This window comes from Cotesia typhae, unplaced genomic scaffold (genome assembly GCF_013202065.1).
Source record: "Cotesia typhae breed Kobodo isofemale line unplaced genomic scaffold, CoteBio_Ctyphae contig_20, whole genome shotgun sequence".
Lineage (NCBI taxonomy): Eukaryota > Metazoa > Arthropoda > Insecta > Hymenoptera > Braconidae > Cotesia > Cotesia typhae.
In genome coordinates, this window is record NW_027423725.1 from 6,602,446 (window position 1) to 6,625,151 (window position 22,706).

Consider the following 22,706-nt stretch of genomic DNA (forward strand, 5'->3'; position numbering starts at 1 on the left):
TAAAGTATTTTATAAAAAAAAAAAAAAAAAATCGAAAATCAAAAATGGCAATCATCCCGAAATTTTTGTTTTCTTCCAAAAATTAAAAAAAAAAAAACGTTGAATATGAATCCACATTATTATTTTCATTTTTTTCTCGAAAGTACATTTAAAAACGAGAATTTTCAAAAAAACAAAACATCCCAGTAAGCCAATTTTCAAAAAAGTTATGGTTATTTACCCAAAAAAAAAGATATTTTTTTTAAATAACTCATAACTTATTTTTTGGTTGGGTAAGAAAATTCGAAAAAATTCTGACAATTATTTTCAATAGGGTAGAGAAAGATAAAAAAATTTCAGAAAAATCGTCACCATATAGATTTAGTTTATAACAATGATAAGATGTGAATTAGCTCATCGGTCGTACGGTGTAAGGGTTAGTTATCGATCTGGCAAGCGCGCGTCTCAGGTTCGAATCTCGGTTAGAACAGATTTTCAATTTATTTCTATAGTTAGCAAATGTTAGGTCGAAATTAAGAATCACACGTTATTGAACTTGCGATAGCTGTACATCACAATAAAATATAGATATGACACTGTCAAAATCCTTCTTTTATCATTTTTTATCAAATGGCATATAAGCTAGACATAGCATGCCTGTAACGGCAGCCATTTTTATCTGGATCCATTCCTCTTTCCTTTCTTTCTCCTCGTCTACATTATATTAACAAATAAGAATCTTTTGTACGGTAGAGATGTAGGCTCAGTAGGCTCAATTTATGGTTCTAAAACCGTGATTTCGGCCTAACTTTGGTAAAAGCGGACAAAAATACCACTTGTAGGCTGAAATTATGGTTCTGATATACGCGTCATTGTAGTCGAAAAAATCTAAAACCATAATTTCAACCTATAACTCCTCCGGTAGGTTGTGGAGGCTCAAAATATGTTTTTAATTTTGACTCGGGAAAATACCTGGAGTTCCAAAAGTACTGCCGACGGTGGAGTTATCCCAGCAAGCAAAAATTCCCCAATCCGCAACTCGGCTCAGGCTATCAAGTCCGGACATTTTCTCCTTGTCTCCTCAATCTCCAAATTAATTCTCGTATAATTCTTCCTGTAAAGGCCGAAAAAATAAATCTTGGGATCGAGATAAAATTTCGTCAGCCTAAAGGCCTGATGGGATAAAATTTTATAAAATTCGAGACAATAAAGACTCGCTTCGTTTCTCTTTTCGTGAAGCCTCGAGCGAATTTTTATTTATGTTATAAAAGATGGTAGATTTTTCCCCCGTCGTATACCGCTCACTCACAACGTCTCGACCGAAAAGGTTGCTGTTTTTATTCTCGCCGGCTCTTTTATAACTTCTCACTCAGGTTTCTCGAATTTTCCTATTGTTTCGTTCCCGCTTAGTTTTCCTGGGGACAGCGGTGGAGACTTAGCGATCCATACGACCCGGTGACGAGTCTTACAACTAATTACTCCCTCTCGGAAGGTACGGAGTAGTCCCTACTCACCGCGACAAGATAATAGTGACTCTAGCCCCGCGCGGGAATTCAAATTCCCTGTCACAATGTAAGTTTAAAATTTACATTTGATGAGACTTAATGATGTACATAGCTTTACGTTTAATTATGTGTATGGTCCTACATCAATTAAATCTGATCAGATATAATCATATGTAGTTTTATATACAATCATATATAGCCATAGATAACTCAGGTCTAATCAGATCTAATCATGTATAGACTTATATAAAATATACATATCCCGATGAAAAAAGTTTTTGTCTAATTATATATAATTATGCATAATCATCTATACATGATTGGATCCAAAAATTGGCCAGGTCTAATTATATATAATCAGATCTGTTTATACATGATCATATATGATCAGATCTATTTATACATGATCATATATAATTGGATTATATATGATTATATATAATTATCATATATAATTATCCATATATATAATCATATATAATTATCCATATATAATTGGATCCAAAAATTGGCCAGGTCTAACCATGTATCATTAGATATAATCATGCATGAACAGATATGTTCATGTATAAGTATATATAACTCTTTATACATAAACAAATCCGAAAATTGATCAAGTCTAATTTTACTTTATTATATATATCACCAAATTTAATTATATATGGCCAGATATATGTATCAGAGTTGGTACATCGCATGATGAGAAATAAATTATTTTTTAGTTAGCTCTTAATTTTCAGATTATTCAATAATTATTAACTTGTTTTCAACTATAGTAGTAAATATAAAATATAGTGGTTTTTATAACAGAAATCCAAAAAAATATTTTTAATTTTTCTAATATAGTTTAATTTTTATTTCTCTTGAAATAGTTATTACTATATTAAACTTGAACGATATTTAACATAATAAAAGATTAATCATAGAAAATAAAAATGCTCATTATAAAGTGCAACATATAGTGAAATAGTTTAACATAAGACATAAATGATTCAAAGTTTTTTTTTTTTAATATTTAAAAAACATTTTTCTAAATGTTATCCAGTCGGGTTTTTAATATTTTTCTTCTCGAGTTCATGACTCCGCTTTAATTCACCAACTCTTTGAGACATGGCTCTTTCAATTTCGCTTCTAGTATGAGGAACTCCCTTTCTAGTTTTCCATCCCTTATTAGTAGCCAGTTGTAAAGCAAAATCTAAAACAGATCAGAAAAAGTTGTGATTATAGTAAAAACATTTTATAAGTGTATATATAAAGTTATAAAAAGATATTTGAAATATAGAAAAAAATTATAAATTCAATAATTTATCAACATAAAAGCTGATATTAAATTTAGATCCAACAACAAAACTAAATATTTGATTTAATTACCAACTATTTCATTTCGCGCAATTTCATTGAGCGGTTTTATTTGCAATGCTGGTTTTTCTGATTTATGAGCGCGTGGAGCTTGACCAGTGTAAGTAGCGGTTAAATAACCGGAAGGTTTGAAAACACCAGTTATTAATCTCCGCGCAACATGAGTTGCTTGACTGGACAATGTTTTGGCTAAGTCATACTCAGATTTTTTACAGTAAATCTTGTCTATTAATTTTTCCATCTATATTATAAAAATTTTTATTAAATAACACTCAAAATAATGATAGTAATAATAATAATAACAATAAAAATAATAATAATAATAATAATAATAATAATAATAATAATAACCAGTATAGTTACGGCAAAATAATTGTAATTTCAATCAAATTTAAAAAAATTACAAATCTTCAATTCAATGCGTACCTTTTCGTCTGCCCAATCTTTTCCATACAGATCATCGTCTTTAATGAGATCCTTCATAGCATCTGATTGAGTTTTATCAGCGTTGTTATTGTTACTGACTTTATGTGCTGCGGGTTTATCACTAGGAACAACACTCGTGAATTTGTTGTCTTTAACGCCGGTGAGATCATCTAGTTCGTATTCATCAAATAAATTTTTGCTTTTATCATCTGAATTACCTTTTTTGCTCATTTCTTCGTCTGTGTATACTTCTGACTCAGTTCGAGTATCATCGCAATTCTGATTTGCTGTTTTGGATGATTTTTTAACAATCGAAGAGTTAAACTCTTTCATTGATGTAGCTATAGAAATGATAAAGATTTTCAATTAACCTTAATATTTACCTAAATGTGATTATTTATATTTTTATAATTTGAATATGATAACTTTAAAAAATACTTAAAAAAGAAAAGAAGAGTTGAAGAAAATTAAGAAATAACATTCTATAATAGAAAATGAAGACGATATTTACCATTAACCTTTTCGGCAAAGGCAAGTTTGTTTTGAATTTGTTCCAGCATCTTTTTCAATTCATCCTTCGATGGACTAGACGATTTTTTTCCAGGGACTTTGTCCGTCTTATCCAAAATACTCTGTTCAATTGATGATTGAATCAAATCATCAGCCTTCTTTTTATAACTTTTTTTTAAGTCCTGGGGGAATATATTTTATCATCAAGCAAGTACTTAAAAAATCCATAGTAAAATTTTTAATGAAAAATTTTCGCGGTAAAATATTAAATGATTATTAATAATACTATAAAAGAATATATTACATCTTTATCGCTTTTACGGCTCTTTTTATGAGAATTATTTTTATTGGATGATTCAAATTCATCAAGGTCTGTCTTCTTCCGTTTTTTCAAAGAGTCCTAAAAATATCAATTTTTTTTAGAAAAATATTATCCACAATTTAGTACAAAATATTAACAATACAATTAATATAGAAAAAAACTTTCTAATTTTTATTTAAAACTATAATTAGCCTCAATGTAATTTGTAAAAAATTTTTAGATCATTCAATTTAAAGTTTTAATATTTTCTGTTAATAATTTTACTGTAAATAGTCAACTATTATTTTAAATTATTTATAAGTACATATACTCTACTCATTAATTATTAAAATTATTTAATTTAAAATGAAGAATTTGTCAAATTACATGAAACTTAATTAAATTTTACATAATAATAACAAAATTTTTCGTTATAAAAAAATATAAAACATCAAACGTCTTAATAAATAGTATTTGATATGAGTGTTTCATACAAATAAAATAAGATCTTAAAAATTTTTCTTGAAATACAATCAAATTACCTGTGACGAATCATTGTTCAGCTTTGTTAAATTAAACAAATCAAGATTTTCGTACGACTCTGATGAGTACTTGTGATTAACCTTTCTTGGTCGTTTTTTGGAAGAGTCCTTGTTTTAACATCATCACAATCGTCATCATCACCAGAAGACGAAGACAAAACGTCAAGCTTTCTGGACTTTTTCGTTAATTCATAGAAAGTTTTGTCAATAACACTCACATCATCTGAAAGATAATTTCATTGAAAGACAATGCTGATCAATTAAAAGAGAATCATCGTACTAAATCAAAGATAGCAATGACACAAAAATAAATTTTATTAAGAAAATTAAAATGTATTTGAAAATTACTTACTAGATATCATGACAACTTCTCCTCGCTCTTTAATTTTATTATAAAAAAATAGACTTCGTCACCTTCATTGGGTGGGTTAGCTTTGTCAAAGATGACATTTTTGTCATCAACTTTAGCGTGTGAATTATCACGTCCACATTTGACAATAAACATGATGTGGTTTGTTTTTTAATCAAAATTTTTATTATATTGAAGCAAATAATATATTTTTTTATATAACACTATTATTCACATGAAATATTTAAATTCAACGAGTGGACACACACGCTAACTTAAAACAAGTTTTGATCTGCTGTAATGACGCCAAATTAAACCTTCGAGAACCTTCGATAGCCCGCGTTGCTCTAATATGCTTATTGCCGGCGTGCCCTACCTAAGTTTGTAACATGATCCTCATACAAAATGGCTACCGTTATTCTAATTCCGCGGTCAAAAATTATATTATCGATAGATAAGCTATTATTCATAACACTGAAGTTGACAGATATAAAAATATTATTAAAATTTTATGGCAATTAAATTGTTATAAAAAAATTTCATATGTGAAAATTAATAAAAATTACAAGTGAAAATTTTTAGATGTATTTTTTTATTGTAATTGATTTATTATAAACATTTTTAAAATTGACAGCTCACGGCTAACTTCAGTATTATTATTATTTAGTAGTTCAGTGGCGCTAGTGTCATACGACATACGTTATTAATATATGCATATATATATATATATATATATTTTTTATCAATATATGATTTTTAGTAGTGCGACAAATCAAACATAATCGAGCTCAATTATTCAGAAAATCACTTATCCTGGAAAATAAAATTGATTTTAAAGTTAATTTGAACAATGTCAAAGCGTGGAAATAGTGACGATAATCCGCTATCTCCGATCCATGGTAAAAAAAAAATACAAGCTTTACACATCTGACTCATCTATGCAGGTAAGCACAACAGTTTTTATAAAGAAATAAATGAATTATATCTAAATAATAAATAACTGTAAATTAGTTTCTTCAAGTGCATAAACATTTCTTTACAATTAGTAATTATATAATTGTAATTGATCTATTTATATTTCAGATTCCATTGAGGACACTATGTCGCTGGCGGTCAAGAGGTTATTTCGATGAAGACATTTCGACTCCAAATAATAACTTTAATAATTCTGATGATGATGATGATAATGATAATAATGATCAGAATAGTAATTATCAATTACAAGAGATTTTGAACCGTTGTGACACTGAAAATGTTGATGGCAATGATCCTAATAATTTATTATCTGATTGTGACAGTGTTTCCAGTGAAAATACAGATGATGAAAATCCTGCTCCATTAAATATAAGTGATGAAGAATCAATAAATAATGATATAAGTGACAATGATGATAATTATAATGAAAATAATTTTGATGAACAAGTTGATGAGAATAGTGATGACAATGATACTATTGGTAATGCGTATGAATACGAAATGTTGCATGAAAACAGCAATGTAACGACGGATGAATGTGTTTTACAGTTATTAGATTTTTATGTGAAACATAATATTACGAAAATTGCTTTGCAGCAGTTGTTACAAATGCAACTAAAAATTTTACCTGCAGACAATCAATTGCCAAAAACAGTGTATAAGTTATTTCAATATGCCCAAAATATTGCTCCTGTATGCCGAGTTATTAAACATTATTATTGCAGAAAATGTTTATTTAATTTAAAAAGTCAGATGTTAAACAAGAAAATTACATTTAAGTGTTCTATATGTGCGACAACTAATTCAAAAGATTTTTCTTTTTTTCATGAATTCGATATTGGTGATCAAATTAGAATTTTATTTGAAAATTACAACTTAGCTGAAAAGTTAAAAAAACCTACATTGCAAAATGTTGAAAATATATCGGATATTGTTGATGGTAGTGAGTACATCAGAGTTAACTCTCGAAATCAAAGAACTAACTTTGATTTAACTCTGATTCTTAATACTGATGGCCTAGCATTAGTAAAAAGTGATAAAAGCCATTGTTGGCCGGTTTTATTCATCATCGCAGAACTTCCCCAAGATATTAGAGATAATTATGTGATATTTGCTGGGCTGTGGTATGATAACCTTATTAAACCACCGATGAATGTTTTTCTTATGCCAATTTGTTTAAAACTAAGAAAATATTTTTGTAAAGGTATTGATTGGACAAATCCTAAAACTAAAGAAATAGTTAATACTAAAATAGTTGCTCCATTAGTTATTGCAGATGCACCAGCTCGGGCGCAATTGCAAAACATCTTAAACTTTAATGGTCGATATGGATGCAACATTTGTGAAATTAAAACGGTTAAATGCACAAAAATTGCTGGAAAAAAAACTGTACGTTGTTATCCTTTTCGAATTGATTCTAAAATTAGAACTGGTAAAAGAATGGAAGCACAAGCTGAAAAATTACGTCAACTAGAGAATAAAGATTAAATAAGAGGTGTGAAAGGGTATTCTATTTTATCTTGTTTACCGTTAATTGACATTGGAACATGTGTCATACCAGAATACATGCATTCGGTTTTACTTGGTGTTGTTAAGCAACTCATGACTATTTGGTTTGATAAAAAAAGTCCTTGGAATATTAAAAACAAAAGCGAAGATATTGATAAGTTTATGTGCAGTATTCGAGTTCCTCAATCTTTTTCAAGACTACCAAGACAGTTATCTCATTTTAAATTGTATAAAGCCTCAGAAAATTATAATTTTCTGTTATTTTATTCTCTTCCTGCACTTGTTGATCACTTACCTCAGAAATATTTAGAGCATTGGCTATTGTTAGTAATATCAATTTTTAATTTAGTCAGAACGACAATAACTCAAGATTATCTTGAAGAATCAGATAACTTGCTGCAGTTATTTGTATCTCAAATCGAAAGTCTTTATGGTGATAGAGCTTTGTCATACAACTGCCATCAACTTATTCATTTACCACTTTGTGTTAAAAGATGGGGACCTTTACGATCAACTTCTGCCTTTGTATTTGAAAACTACAATGGTTTCATTGCAAAATGTGTCCACGGTAATAGGAATTTTGGCCAAGAAATTGTCAATTGTCTTCAAATTGCTCAAGGCATCCAGATGTTGAAAAATCGTATAGCTGAACGAGGAAACGTTACTGCTAGAACTAATCAGTCAAAAAATTATGAACTTTTAGGGCATAACGTTATAAAAAAGAGCTTGATGTTGCGGAACGCAATATATTATTATCTAATGGTTGGGAATTTGAAAATTTATCTATTTACACACGTATTAAAGTTAATAAAGTTATTTATACATCTGAAATTTATAAAATTACAAAAACAAACAGTCATACAGTCCAAATAGATACTAATGTTTTTACTGTGTATGGTTCAATTTAATTTTTGTTCAGAATCAAAATGATATTTTTATTGTGATTCGTCGTTTCAATGTAACTCATATCAAAATGTTTCATAATTCTTCTACTAAAAAAACCGTTGAGCATGTTATACCGATTGTGGAAACTAATAATTTGATGTTGTTGAATTTAAACGATATTAAATCAATGTTTCAACTTGTGCGAGTTAGTCATTATATTTGTAAACAACCTAATGATTTTAAAATGGTTTGGTAATGATAATGAATGTTTAAAATAAATTCAACATTTTATATTTGATGTAAAATGGTTTATAAATTATATATGCTGCACTATTATGTCCAACGTTTCATAAAATAAACTTTTTTTTTTTATTTCTACCACAGTATAATTATTTAAAACCACCAAAACAATAATTTAAAATTTTGAATTTGTAGAATAAAAAATGCAGTTTTTATTTTTTTATTGTTCACATAAAAATGTTTATGGTTTTGTTTCTTCTATCAAAAGGTTTATAAATTTATATAGTTATTGTAAGTTTACAAAATATTTTGAATATGACACTGTAATACCATATATATATTTCAAACTTAGTAATTTGATTTATCAAAAGTTGTCTTAGATTAAAAAAAATTCATCTTATTTATAGAGAGCGTATAAAATAAATTTTTTAGAAATGCAATATAGAAATTGATTTTATGATATATTTAATCTCATTATAACATCACATTTATATAAACAATAAAGTAAATAATGATTTCATTTGTAGACTAAAAGAGCAAACCAAGACATCTCATAGAAAATGTAACAAATTTTTTATTTCAGAATTATATGAGCTTAATGTTAAACATTATAATGCACTTTATGTGATTTCTAAAAGAGATGTTTTTTTTTTTAATTTTCAAATTTATGGTCTTATGGCAAAAATATTGGTCGTTTAAAAAAGTCTTTTAATTAAAAGTTGTTCAAGATTTAATTTTATAAAAAAAAATGTCTCATAATTATTTCTCAGGACCATTAAGGAAACCGTAATTATAAAATTAAGATTTTCATAATTAGCTAAAATTTAAACCATCAATTATAAATCTCAATTTTAGAATTACGGCGAAAAATATTATTGAGCATTTCAAAAAATCATAAGTGCCATTTTTTGCATAAAATTAAATCACCAGAAACTTGTGTTTAAAAAATTTTTCTATAAGACCAACATTTCCACCGGAATATTCAACATTTAAACCTCTTTCAATCGAAATTCAAGGAAAAATCTTGATCCTAATAAACACATACGATGAACTTATATAACTTATAATAGCTTCACTATTGTCAAAAAAAATTAACTCAATTTTTTCTGTCCGCTACAACTGCCTTAGTTTTAAATCTCATTTTAAAAATTTAATAAAAACAAATTGATATACCCCCCGCGGAGTTCGGCTTTTCCTCACACAAAACTTGAATTTTACGTTTTCTTTTTAGCCTAAATTCCTTACGTGAATTTTATGTAAGCTTTTCTTTGATAAGCACCTTTTGATATGCCTCGTCGACATTTAGCTGCCACAGATGTGGCTCGCATTGTTACCCTCCTTCAAGAGGGCTACAGTCAGGTGGAAGTAGCAGCTTCTATGGGAGTGAGCCAGTCCGTTATCAGTCGGGCCTATGCCCGATTTAACGCGACTCAAAGTTACGATCGTCGTCCGGGTCAAGGTAGACTACGAATCACTACCGAGCGTGATGATCGAGCTATCATTCGAGAAGCTCGTCGAAACCCTACTGCGCATGCCCACACGATCGCTCATCAATTTCGCAATCGTCGACAACGTCCTCCCCAACAACACATATCGGCTGTTACAGAACCAACCAGGTGCCGCGACTAGTCAACCGCGGACATTTCAACCGCGACAGTTCAACCGCGACATTTCAACCGACGACTTTTCAACCGAAGGACAATTCAACCGAAGGATACTTCAACCGACGGACAATTCAACCGAAGGATACTTCAACCGACGGACAATTCAACCGCAAAACAATTCAACCGATGACAGTTTAACTGCAGTTTTCTTGATAAATTGATCACAAAAACCATGTTAAAAGGGCGCAACACAATTACTCGCATTTGTAATGGCCTATTAGTGAGTAAACACTCAAACAAACCATGTTAAAAGGGCGCAACACAATTACCCGCATTTGTGTTGGTCTAAATAACACGATAACATTATTGTTATTATGAACGATGAACAAGAAAGTGTTTGAAAATCCCGCGTATTTGTTTTTATCGATATCGAACTGCTTGAGGTCGATAAAATGGTAAACTTTTTGGAGAAGCCAAGTATTTATATTGGTGAGATTTTGGTATTTTCGCATTAGCTAGAGCATACTGTCCTAACCTTAAATATTTATTTTTTGAAGAGTGAATTTATTAATATCTTGAAGAATGAATTTATGTATATTTTGAAGAGTAAATTTATTAAAAATATACCTTGGTATTTTCGCATTAGCTAGAGCATATTGTCCTAACCTTAAATATTTATATTTTGAAGAGTTAATTTATTTATATTTAGACGAGTAAATTTATTAAAAATAAATAATAATATATTGTTAGTGTATAATTTTCGATTCAGTGAATTTATCATGCCGTTGAAGTTTATTAAATCGACAAAGGGTGAAAAACAATTGTATGAAGATGGTTATTTATATAACTTTAAAAGTGAAAATAAAGATAGTTTCACATGGCGTTGTGTTTCATATCATTCCAGTTTACACTGCCCTGGAATAGTTCATACAGACACTCAGAGAACAACAGGTAATTTTAAATTTTGATATTTTTTTATATTTCTATTGTTATTTTTTTTTTTATTAACGTGATGTTATTTTTAAATTTTAGGAAATGTCATCGGTATTCCACCAACTCATAATCATGCATCTGATGCTTCAAATATTGGTGTTAAAATTGTTATAAGTAAAATTAAAAAACGTGCTGCCAAATCTGATGATGTTCCTAGTGCAGTCGTTGGGTCTGCTCTTGCAGCAGTGTCTTCACCTATTGTTGCGCGGTTACCAAAAATGTCTTCACTTAACCGGGATGTTCAGCGAGCACGTAAATTTAACGAGGTTAAGATTCCTACATCGGAATCACGCAAAGATTTGGTTATTCCTCATGAACTAACTATGACTGCTAAAGGTGATAAAATGTTGTTGCATGATAGTGGAGGCAACCGATCTCGATTTATAATTATTGCAACTGCGAAAAACTTAACTACACTGGGTGAATGTCAGGAATGGGCTGGAGATGGAATATTTTCATCTGTTCCATCTATATTTAAGCAATTGTATACAATACATGGTCTTGTGAAAGGCAAATTACTTCCGTTGGTATATGTATTGATGCTCAATAAGAACGAGAATACATATTCAAATGTTCTACATGTGTTAAAAAATAATTTGCCGATTAATAATTTGAATCGTATGATGGTGGATTTTGAGCCAGCTTTTTTAAATGCCTTTCGATTATGCTTTCATGATGTAGAAATAGCTGGATGTCTTTTCCACTTTTCTCAATGTATTTGGAGACAACTGCAGTCTTTAGGACTACAAAAATCTTATAATAAAGATGTGAGGTTTGCATTGAATGTGAAGATGCTAATGGCTATTGCATTTGTGCCTACACACGATGTTATCGAAGCTTTTGAAGATTTAGTTCGAAGTCCATATTATGAGGAAAACGAAGTTGTTCTGGAACCATTGGTGAATTATTTTGAAAGGACTTGGATTGGAGTGCCTTCGCGAAGTGGAAAGCGTCGTTTAAAGCCATTTTTTTCAATTACTTTATGGAATTGTTATGAAGCCGTGCTTGGTGGCTTAATGAGGACAAATAATGCACTGGAAGGCTGGCATAATTCGTTCAACAGAAAAATCCGAATTAATCATGCAACAATGTCAAAATATATTACTGTCATTAAAAATGAACAAACAATTACAGAAACTCTGTTAACACAATTGAACACCGGGTTAAGTATTGCAGCTAAACGTAAAAAGGTCTACGCTGATATTGACTATCGGCTTAATAATATCGTTTCTGATTATAAATCGATAAATAAGCTACAGTATCTTCATGATATTGCGTGTGTTTTATCATTATAATTTATCATGATATTATTTCGGTATTTCGTTTTTTAATACACGACAAATAGTCAGAAATGTAGTTTTTTTTTGTATTTCAATATATGTAATAATAATAATAATAATAATAATAATAATAATAAAAATAATAATAAGGTCTGTAGGCTAACAACGTAACCGGAGCAACGGGCCAACTACCCGTTGCACCGTAATATCTGAGTTCCAAAACAGTATAATCTCAGAAGTGCTCCCCACAACCGGTCCTCTTCGGATGAGGACCAGTCATCAGGTGGGAGGAGCACACCGGATCCGATGACTTATGACGACCCCGGCGCTTATAGGATTAAGTTTAAGTGGACGGAGGAGCTTCGCGCCGATCTCTTGGTGTGCTGGCAGAACAGCGAGCCGGAGGTATCAGGGTATATGGCCCGGATGCACACACTTTGGTGTGGCATGCATCCGGAGCACAGACATTTTACGCCCAAACACCTGCGGAATTACGCCTCATACCTTCGGCATAATCGACGATCGCTGCTGCCAAATAGAAGGCAGTCTAATCGGCCTTCATTTCCAGCACCGCTACACCAAGAACGGCACCGTTTCTCCGAGGACAACGACAACCTCTTTACAGGTCGAAAAGTGAGCATCTCCAAAAAGATGACTCACTCAAAACAACAGCTCGACACGGTGAACGAAGATCTCCCCACACAGCTTCAAGAGGACTCCACTCTGCTCACTGTCAACCAAGTTGTCTACGGTGCCGCGGCTTCGCTTCTGCCGATAGAGAGAAGACATTCTCTCTCCTTCGAGGCGAAGTTGAAGCTGCGCATCGCTCAACTTGGACACAAAATTGACATTTCTCGGAAACAAGTCTCCCGCATTCAGTGTGTGATAGAGTATGTTAGTACTCAAAGACCGTACACGCCAAAGTTCGTCGCCTGGCGGCAGAACTTCGAAGGCGACATCACACACTGAACAAGAGTACTCTTCTTGTCATCAAAGAAGAGTCTCTTAACAGGTTGCGGGCTCTGGTGGCTTCCAAAAAGTCACTAGAGAAAAGGCTGAAGCGGTTGATCGACAACTCTTTGTTTCGATCCAACCCTTCACGCTTTCTGTCACCTAAGACCTCTGTTCCCGAGAATTATCCATCATCTGAGCGAGTGGAAGCCTTTTGGAGTGAATTGTACGGAGATCAACCAAACGTGAACCCGGATACTCCAGCTCTGCACGACTTCGAGGCATTCTGTCGAGAACACCGACGGCAGGATATCGCCGAAGAGAGCCCTGCAGTCAGTGTGCAAGAGGTTCGTAAAGCCCTGAATGGCAGCAAGAACTGGGCTGCCCCGGGTCCAGATGGCATAAACATCTTCTGGTGGAAGAAATTTTCTTCTACACATGCTCATCTGGCCCGGATTTTTACATCATACATTCAGGGCGACGAACCAATTCCAGACTGGCTGGTAGAAGGGCGAACCGTACTCATCCCTAAAAAGGGTGACTTGTCCGACCCGAAGAACTACAGGCCTATCACTTGCTTGAATGCGGTTTACAAGATTTTTACAAAAATCTTAAATAACTGTATCTTGCAGGAGATAGAGCCTGTGTGGCAACAGATATACGAACAACGTGGCAGTAAACAGGCGTGTCAGGTTGCAAGATCAACTTGTTGGTAGATAGATGCGTCATTCAAGACGCAATCTACTACCAACGCAACCTGTCTATGGCCTCGATTGACTACCGTAAGGCATTTGACTCAACTTCACATGAGTTGATTCTCTATCTGCTCAAATGCCTCGGAATCAATGGCCAAACAGTGGGATGCATACAACGTACGATGCAGCTCTGGCGAACGCGTTTTCACATAGGAAGTGGAAATGCATTGCACGTAACCGGAACTGTTCAGTACAAGAGAGGCGTCTTTCAGGGAGATTCTCTGAGCCCTCTGTTGTTTTGCATCTCACTGCTGCCAATATCTGTTGCCCTCCGACAAACTCGTGGGTACTCTGCGGGGCCACCGAGTGATCGAGTATACTCGATCACTCACCAACTGTTTATGGATGATCTAAAGATATACAGTAGCAACAAAGATCATCTACAAACGGCCATCAACATCGTAGCAGAGTACACACGAGATGTCGGAATGTCTTTTGGGTTGGACAAGTGTGCGGTCGTACACCTGACGAAGGGTAAGTGCTCTGATACGGGTGGAGATGTCGAATTAGTGGATGGGAGCGTCTTAAGAGAATTAGACGCCGGAGAGTTGTACAGATATCAAGGGATTGAAGAGCGGCAAATGCATGCCGTCTCTGAAGTCCGAACAACTCTTCGCAGCGAGTATGTTAGGAGACACCGGAAGATCTGGTCATCAGAACTTTCCGGCAAAAACAAAGTCTCAGCTACTAACATGCTCGCTGTCCCGGTCCTACTTTACTCTTTTGGGATCCGGAAATGGCCGCGAAATGAGTTGAAAGATCTCGACATCAAAACCCGTAAAGTCATCAATATGAATCAGAGCATGCACCCTAACTCATCAGTCGCCAGGATGTACCTCTCCCGGAACATCGGAGGGAGAGGATTGCAGAGCTTGGAGCGGCTTCACGATCGTTTGGTTCTGGGTTTAACATACGAGGTTGCCAATTTCACAGCAGACGAGGACGACTTCTTGACGCAATTTGTTCATAGTCATGAAAATGCGCGGAAGGAGTCGTTCTTGTATAAGGCAGCAATCTACGCGGCAAATACCTTAGGTCTCGGAGAAATAAACGCTCTCATTGAACTCCCGAAAAAGAAGTTCAAGAGCGTCGTCAGGATAGCCGAGGAAAAAAAACTCCTCGGTGAACACATGGACAAGTCCATGCACAGCGTGTATTTCAAACACGTCCGTGACCATGGCTTGTCCACCCAGCTGACATTCTCCTTCTTGAAGTCAGCTGGCCTGATGTCCGAGACCGAAGGGTTTATATTTGCCTGCCAAGATGGTGTTATCAACACTCTCGAATACCGTAGCAAGGTGCTCCAAGCGCAGCTTCCGGACACGTCCTGTCGGACGTGTAAACAACATCCGGAGACGCTGATGCACCTTTTGTCGGCATGTCCTGTGCTGGCAAGAGGTGCCTACATACAGCGTCACAATGCTGCCCTGCGAGTAATCTATTATCATCTCAGATATAGCTGCGGTATCGATGAGACACCAGTGCTGCCTTATCTGCCAGGAGATATTCCGCAGGTTGTTGAGAATGACAGTTCCAAAATTTATTGGAACATACCATTCGCAACAACCCGGCGGATTGACCACAACAAACCTGATATTGTGCTCTTTGACAAGGCTACTCGTGACATTTATGTCATTGAGTTTTCGGCCCCAGCCGAATACAATATCTCGGCCAAAGAAGAGCACAAACACCAGATATATCAGGATCTCCTGTTTGAAATTGGCAAACTCTACCCAGGTTACCGTGTCAAGCTCGTCGTTTTGGTTGTCGGCGTCCTTGGAGGGATGAAACAGTCTTTTGTGTCTTCACTTGCGAAGATACCGGTTTGCAAATCAGCAGCCGTGTCTCTAGCAGTGCGGATGCAAAAGGCTGTCATTTTGGGATCCCTGCGTCTACTTAGGCAAATGAATTTGGCCTGCTGCACTCACTAACCGCCTTGTTGTGCGGAGTGGTGCAGCAGTAATGGATGGCGCTCAGGCTGGGCCCTCGGAGAGTCGGACTCCGGGGAAAACCCCCCTGAGCAATTAATAACAAATAATAATAATAATAAAAATAATAATAATAAAAAATAATAAAAATAATAAGCGATGCTTGCTACGTGGCCTCCAAGCGGCGCATCGCGGGAAACGCAGACCATAACATCAGGTCTGTAGGCGAACGACGTAGCCCGTGCAGTGGGCCAACTACCCACTGCATGGAAATAACTGAGTTACCACAAGATACCAACTCAGAAGTGCTCCCCACAACCGGTCCTTTTCGGATGAGGACCATTCATCAGGTGGGAGGAGCACGCCGGACCCGATGAATGATGACGACCCTGGCGCCTTAAGGACTTACTTTAAGTGGACGGAGGAACTGAGAGTCGATCTCTTGGTGTGCTACCAACGTAGCGAGCCGGGGGTGAGCGGCTATATGGCCCGGATGCACACTCTTTGGAGTGATATGCATCCGGAGCTAGCGCATTTTACGCCCAAACACCTGCGTAATTATGCCGCTCATCTTCGGCGAAATAGAAGATCGCTTGTGCCGGACAGAAGGCAGTCTAATAGACTTTCCTTTCCGGCGCAACTACACCAAGAGCGACGCCGTTCCTCCTTGGACAACAACAATCCCTTTGTAGGACGGCAAGTAAGTATATCTAAAAAGATAACTTACTCCCAACAACAGCTTGACGCGGTAAACGAAGATCTCCGTGCAAACATCCTGGAGGATTCCACCCTGCTCACTGTGAGCCAGGTTGTGTATGGTGCAGCAGTTTCGGCTTTTCCGAGAGAGAGACAATGTCTCTCGATCGAGGCAAGGTTGAAACAGCGCATCTCACAACTTGGCTTGAAAATTGACATGTCCCGGAAACAGGTCTCCCGCATTCAGTGTGTGATTGAGTACGACACAACTCAAACACCATACACGCCCCGAATTCGGCGCTGCATTGCTGCTGAACTTCGGTGGCGTCATTACACACTGAACAAGAGTACTCTTCATGTCATCAAGGAAGAGTCTCTTAATAAATTGCGGGCTCTAGTGGCTGCTAAAAAGTCATTAGAGAAAAGGCTGAAGCGGTTGGTCGACAACTCGTTGTTTCGATCCAGCCCTTCACGGTTTCTGACACCAAAGACCGATGTTACCGGGAATTATCCAACACCTGAGCGGGTGGAAGCTTTTGGACTGAGTTGTATGGAGATCAACCAAACGTGAACGCCAACACTCCAGCTCTGCACGACTTCAAAGTATTCTGTCGGGAACACCGTCGACAGAATGCTGATGAAGAGAGCCCTGCAGTCAGTGTGGATGAAGTTCGTTCAGCTCTAAATGGCAGCAAAAATTGGGCTGCCCCGGGACCAGACGGCATTAATGTCTTTTGGTGGAAGAAGTTTACTTCTACCCACCTCCATCTGGCCCGCATATTTACATCATACATTAGAGCTGATGATCCGATTCCGGACTGGCTTGTAGAAGGGCGAACCGTACTGATACCTAAAAAAGGTGACTTGTCTGACCCTAAGAATTTCAGGCCTATCACCTGCTTGAATGCGGTTTATAAAATTTTTCCAAAAATTTTAAATAACCGTATCTTGCAGCAGATAGAGCCTGTATGGCAACAGATATATGAACAACGTGGCAGTAAAAGAGGCCTGTCAGGTTGCAAGGAGAACCTGATAGTGGATCGATGCATCTTACAAGATGCGATCTACTATCAACGCAACCTGTCAATGGCTTGGATTGACTATCGCAAGGCATTTGATTCAACTCCACATGAGTTGATTTTATATCTACTCAAATGCCTGGGAGTCAATCCCGAAATAGTGGAATGCATTCGGCGTACAATGCAGCTCTGGCGAACGCGATTTCACATTGGAAGTGGAAACGCATTGCACGTAACCGGAGTTGTAGAGTACAAACGAGGGGTCTTCCAAGGCGATTCCTTGAGCCCTCTGCTGTTTTGCATTTCACTGCTGCCTATATCTGTTGCTCTCCGTAAAACTCATGGGTACTCTGTGGGGCCTCCGGGTGATCGAAACTATTCGATTACCCATCTGCTTTACATGGATGATCTGAAGTTGTATAGCGCTGATAAAGATCATCTACAAGCGGCCCTCAACATCGTAGCAGAGTACACACGAGATGTCGGAATGTCTTTTGGGTTGGACAAGTGTGCGGTCGTACATCTGGCGAGGGGTAAGTGCTCTGATACTGGTGATGATGTCGAATTAGTGGATGGGAGCGTCTTAAGCCAATTAGACGCCGGGGAGTTGTATAGATATCTAGGAATGGAAGAGCACCGCATACATGCGGTCTCTGAAGTCCGAACAACTCTCCAGAGCGAGTATGTTAGGAGACTCCGGAAAATTTGGTCCTCCGAACTTTCCGGCAAAAACAAAGTCTCAGCTACTAACATGCTCGCTGTCCCAGTCTTACTATACTCTTTCGGTGTCCTGAAATGGACCCGAAAGGATTTACGAGATCTCGACATCAAAACCCGTAAGATCATTAATATGAATCGGAGCATGCACCCCAATTCATCAGTCGCCAGATTATACCTCTCCCGGTCCATCGGTGGGAGAGGTTTGCAGAATTTGGAGCGGCTTCACGACCGTTTGGTCCTGGGTTTAACTCACGAAGTTGTCAATTTCACTGCAGACGAGGATGACTTTCTTATGCAAATTGTACATAAACATGAAAATGCGCATAAGGGGTCATTCTTGTATAAGGCAGCAATATATGCGGCAAGAACCCTTGGTCTTGGAGAAATAAACGCTCTTATGGAACTCCGAAAGGAGGAATTTAAGAGCGTCATCAGGAACGCCGAGGAAAAACTACTCCTTGACGAACTGATGGACAAGTCCATGCACAGCGTGTTCTTTAAACACGTGCGTGATCATGGCTTGTCCATCCAGCTGACGTTTTCCTTCTTAAAGTCAGCGGGCCTGATGTCCGAGACTGAAGGGTTCATATTTGCTTGCCAAGATGGTGTCATTAACACTCTTGAGTACCGTAGCAAGGTGCTCCAGGTGCAGCTTCCGGACACGTCCTGTAGGAGGTGTAGACAACATCCGGAGACGCTTATGCACCTTTTGTCGGCATGTCCAGTGCTGGCGAGAGGTGCATATATCCAGCGTCACAATGCTGCCCTGAGAGTACTGTACTACTATCTTCGTCATTGCTACGGTATTGACGTGACACCAGTGCTGCCTTATTTGCCAGGAGATATTCCCCAGGTTGTTGAGAATGACAGTTGCAAAATTTATTGGAACATGCCATTTGCAACAACCCGGCGGATAGATCACAACAAACCTGATATTGTGCTCTTCGACAAGGCCACTCGTGACATTTATGTCATTGAGTTCTCGGCCCCGGCTGAATACAACATCTCAGCCAAAGAAGAGCACAAAAGACAAATATATCAGGATCTCCTGTTTGAAATTGGCAAACTTTACCCAGGTTACCGTGTCAAGCTTGTCGTCCTGATTGTTGGCGTCCTAGGAGGGATGAAACAGTCTTTTGTATCCTCACTTGCCAAAGTTCCAGCTTGCTAATCAAAAGCTGAGTTCTTGGCAGTTAGGATGCAGAAGGCTGTTTTACTTGGTTCTCTCCGTCTCTTAAGGGAAATGACTTTGGCCTGCTGTGATCACTAACCGCCTTGTTGTGCGGAGTGGTCCAGCAGTAACGGATGGAGCTCAGGCTGGGCCCTCGGAGAATCGGACTCCGGGGATAACCCCCCTGAGCATTTAATAACAAAATAATAATAATAATCATCATCATCATAATTATTAAGTTTTTTTTTGCATTATTTCAAAAATAAAAAAATGATTTTTGTGCCCTATTATCATGGATTTTGTGATCAATTTATCAAGAAAACTGCAGTTAAACTGTCATCGGTTGAATTGTCTTGCGGTTGAATTGTCATTCGGTTGAAGTATCCTTCGGTTGAATTGTCCTTCGGTTGAAAAGTCGTCGGTTGAAATGTCGCGGTTGAACTGTCGCGGTTGAAATGTCCGCGGTTCAACTGTTACAGAACCAGACTCCAGGTAGAGTATCATCCTCTTGAATTACTTGGTGAAGAGTATTCAGCCAAGTAATTCTCCCGAGAAAGAATTGCTTGATCAAAATTATTTTCAAAATCGAACTTGACATATTTTTGATCTATCTCTACGAACGAGAAATCTTCGCCGTCTGTCGAGGCTCTCGCAAGCTCATCGATCGTCGAAAATTTCTATGTTTTTATTTCCAATAGAATAATTTAGTCGAAACACTCATAATTATTTTATTATTTTAATTGCCCTTCTCACATTCTCTATCCATTCCGTCGCTTGAATTCTAAGTTTTCATTCTTCAAAATATTTTCTGACAAGATAATAATTGTCATTCTTCCATTCTCTATCTATTCGTCACTTTTCCATACTAAATCTTGCTCAGGACTTAAAATAATTTCGAACGCTTAAATTGATTTACAATTATTTTCTTTAGCTCGCTACATTCGATCCAACTCAAATTAATTTCTCACACTCTTAAAAATTATAAATTAATCTAACCTTCAGTAACAATAATATAATAATATTGACTAACTGATACAATGATAAAAATTAGAAAATAATCGTCATATTAATCATAATAATTATTTCTATTAAATTTGAAGTGATTAATAAAAATAACAGTAATTCTTAATAATCTAATTAATCAATCTACATCACAACTTTTAAAATTCATATACGTTAAACGTTGTGACTGTAAGCATGACAAGCATGACTATTATGTTATCATCGAGAACAAGACATGTAATATGATCATAATTTTGAAAATGTATCAATTGATAGACATTCATGGCCAAGAGACAAAAACACTTAAAAGAATTCAATTATTTCAGTGATTTAATTAGTATTTTTTTAACTTCCCGCTAAGAAAATTGAAGATTTTTGAAAATCGGGAAGTTATTAGTTTTACCTCGTTTTGCGACAATCGAGTTTTCATCAGATCTCGACGTTTTAATGTCACCGGAAGCCTACATCAATATGTATGCATGTGTGTGTGTGTGTGTGTGTGTGTGTGTGTGTGTGTGTGTGTGTGTGTGTGTGTGTGTGTGTGTGTGTGTGTGTGTGTGTAAACCTCTCATAACTTTTGAACGGCTTCTCCGATTCTATCGCGGTTGACGCCAATCGAAAGAACTTGACTAAACTTAGATTTTGAAAATGGTTTGGACCGATTCGGACCGATAGATTTTCAGAAATCTCAAGAAAACTACGAAAAAAAAATTTTTTCAAATGTGGTTTTTTTTTAATAACATTTATACGGCTTGACCGATAAATTCCAAAAACTAATCAGCTTTTGACATCAAAAAACAACGTCGATCGCCACCAAGCCGGTTACAATCGGTAGATTCGTTCGTGAGTTATCGTTGACAAAAAAAATCGACAAAAAGTGTTTTTTCGGATTACACTGAAATTTCTGGTCAAATCGATTTGTGTTTGAAAGTATATCATAGAATTTAAAAAACTGCGTCGAATGCCGCTAACCGCGTGAAAATTGGTTCTTTCATTCAAAAGTTATTGCGGTTTGAAAATTAAAAAAATAGTGATTTATTAAACTCCTATCAAACTTTTGAGCTCGGAAAGCATAAAACTGCACAAAAATTAGATTTCTGAGTTCGAAGAGCTCAAAAACATAATAAGTGCAATTTCGAGCGCTTAATTACGATGGTAGCGGGAAGTTGCAGGAATGGCCGTCAGGGTCAACCGTTTTCCTAATTTTTTGTTATTTTTTTATGGTGTGGAATTGAAAAATACATTTAGTCCTAAATTTTTACCCTCCTACCACCGATCCCTATGTTTTGATAGTATTTTATATTTTTTAATCCCGGTCGATAGCTGATCAATGAGGTTCCATTTTTCCAAAATCTATAATGCTTGGGAGCATTATAATAGCAAGTTTTGTCGAGCGTAATTTTCCAAATACATCTTAAAAGTACATATTAAAACGATTTAATAAATTGGATTAATATTTATGAATGGAAGAAAAAATTTTTCAAGTATATTATCAATTTTTCGTGACTATTATATATCCCGGGGAAAAAGGTTTAGATCTGACCAGATATAATCACATCTATTCAGATCTATTTATATCTAATCAGATATGAAATTGGAGACATAATCAGATCTAGTCATATCTGATCAGATCTAAATAGATATAACTAAATCTGAGTTAAAAAATATATCAGACATGAACCGGTATAGTCATATCTGATCAGATCTGAACAGATATAACTATATATGAGTTAAAAAATACATCAGGCGTGATCAGATCTAATCATATCTGATCAGATCTAGTCATATCTGATCAGATCTAAACAGATATAACAATATCTGGGTTGAAAAATACATAAGACATAAAAAGATTTTATTACATCTGGCCAGATATAACTATATTTGTTAACTATTAATAAATACTTATAAACTATTCTACTAAATATACTTTCCTCCTAAATGAATATTGATTGAATGTTAAAAAATATTTATTAGAATTTAATAAATTAAATAATAGTCTTCGAATAT

The 22,706-nt window shown here is 35.7% G+C and overlaps 2 protein-coding genes across 2 annotated transcripts; one reads left to right on the plus strand and one right to left on the minus strand.

Annotated features, from left to right (window-relative positions):
- Positions 1–2,141: 2,141 nt before the first annotated feature.
- On the minus strand, positions 2,142–5,127 carry LOC141537916 (uncharacterized). Its single transcript, XM_074259122.1, has 8 exons — positions 5,037–5,127; positions 4,841–4,845; positions 4,623–4,730; positions 4,084–4,179; positions 3,781–3,961; positions 3,270–3,610; positions 2,856–3,084; positions 2,142–2,679 (listed from the first exon to the last, which is right to left on the minus strand). The coding sequence occupies exons 1-8, from the start codon at positions 5,125–5,127 to the stop codon at positions 2,522–2,524; spliced, it is 1,209 nt and encodes a 402-aa protein (XP_074115223.1). The 3' UTR covers positions 2,142–2,521.
- Positions 5,128–5,734: 607 nt separating this feature from the next.
- On the plus strand, positions 5,735–7,434 carry LOC141537917 (uncharacterized). The gene is made up of 2 exons (XM_074259123.1): positions 5,735–5,915; positions 6,055–7,434. The coding sequence occupies exons 1-2, from the start codon at positions 5,868–5,870 to the stop codon at positions 7,432–7,434; spliced, it is 1,428 nt and encodes a 475-aa protein (XP_074115224.1). The 5' UTR covers positions 5,735–5,867.
- The last annotated feature ends 15,272 nt before the right edge of the window (positions 7,435–22,706 follow it).

Bases quoted from the DNA above. Each gene is read 5' to 3' on its own strand.
- LOC141537916 (XM_074259122.1), bottom strand. From the start codon at position 5,127: ATGTTTATTGTCAAATGTGGACGTGATAATTCACACGCTAAAGTTGAT. The intron at 3,611-3,780 runs GTAAATATCGTC...TCATTTCTATAG, and splicing joins CTTTGCCGAAAAGGTTAATG to CTACATCAATGAAAGAGTTT. The intron at 2,680-2,855 runs GTAATTAAATCA...GATCTGTTTTAG, and splicing joins TGCGCGAAATGAAATAGTTG to ATTTTGCTTTACAACTGGCT.
- LOC141537917 (XM_074259123.1), top strand. From the start codon at position 5,868: ATGGTAAAAAAAAAATACAAGCTTTACACATCTGACTCATCTATGCAG. The intron at 5,916-6,054 runs GTAAGCACAACA...TTTATATTTCAG, and splicing joins CATCTGACTCATCTATGCAG to ATTCCATTGAGGACACTATG.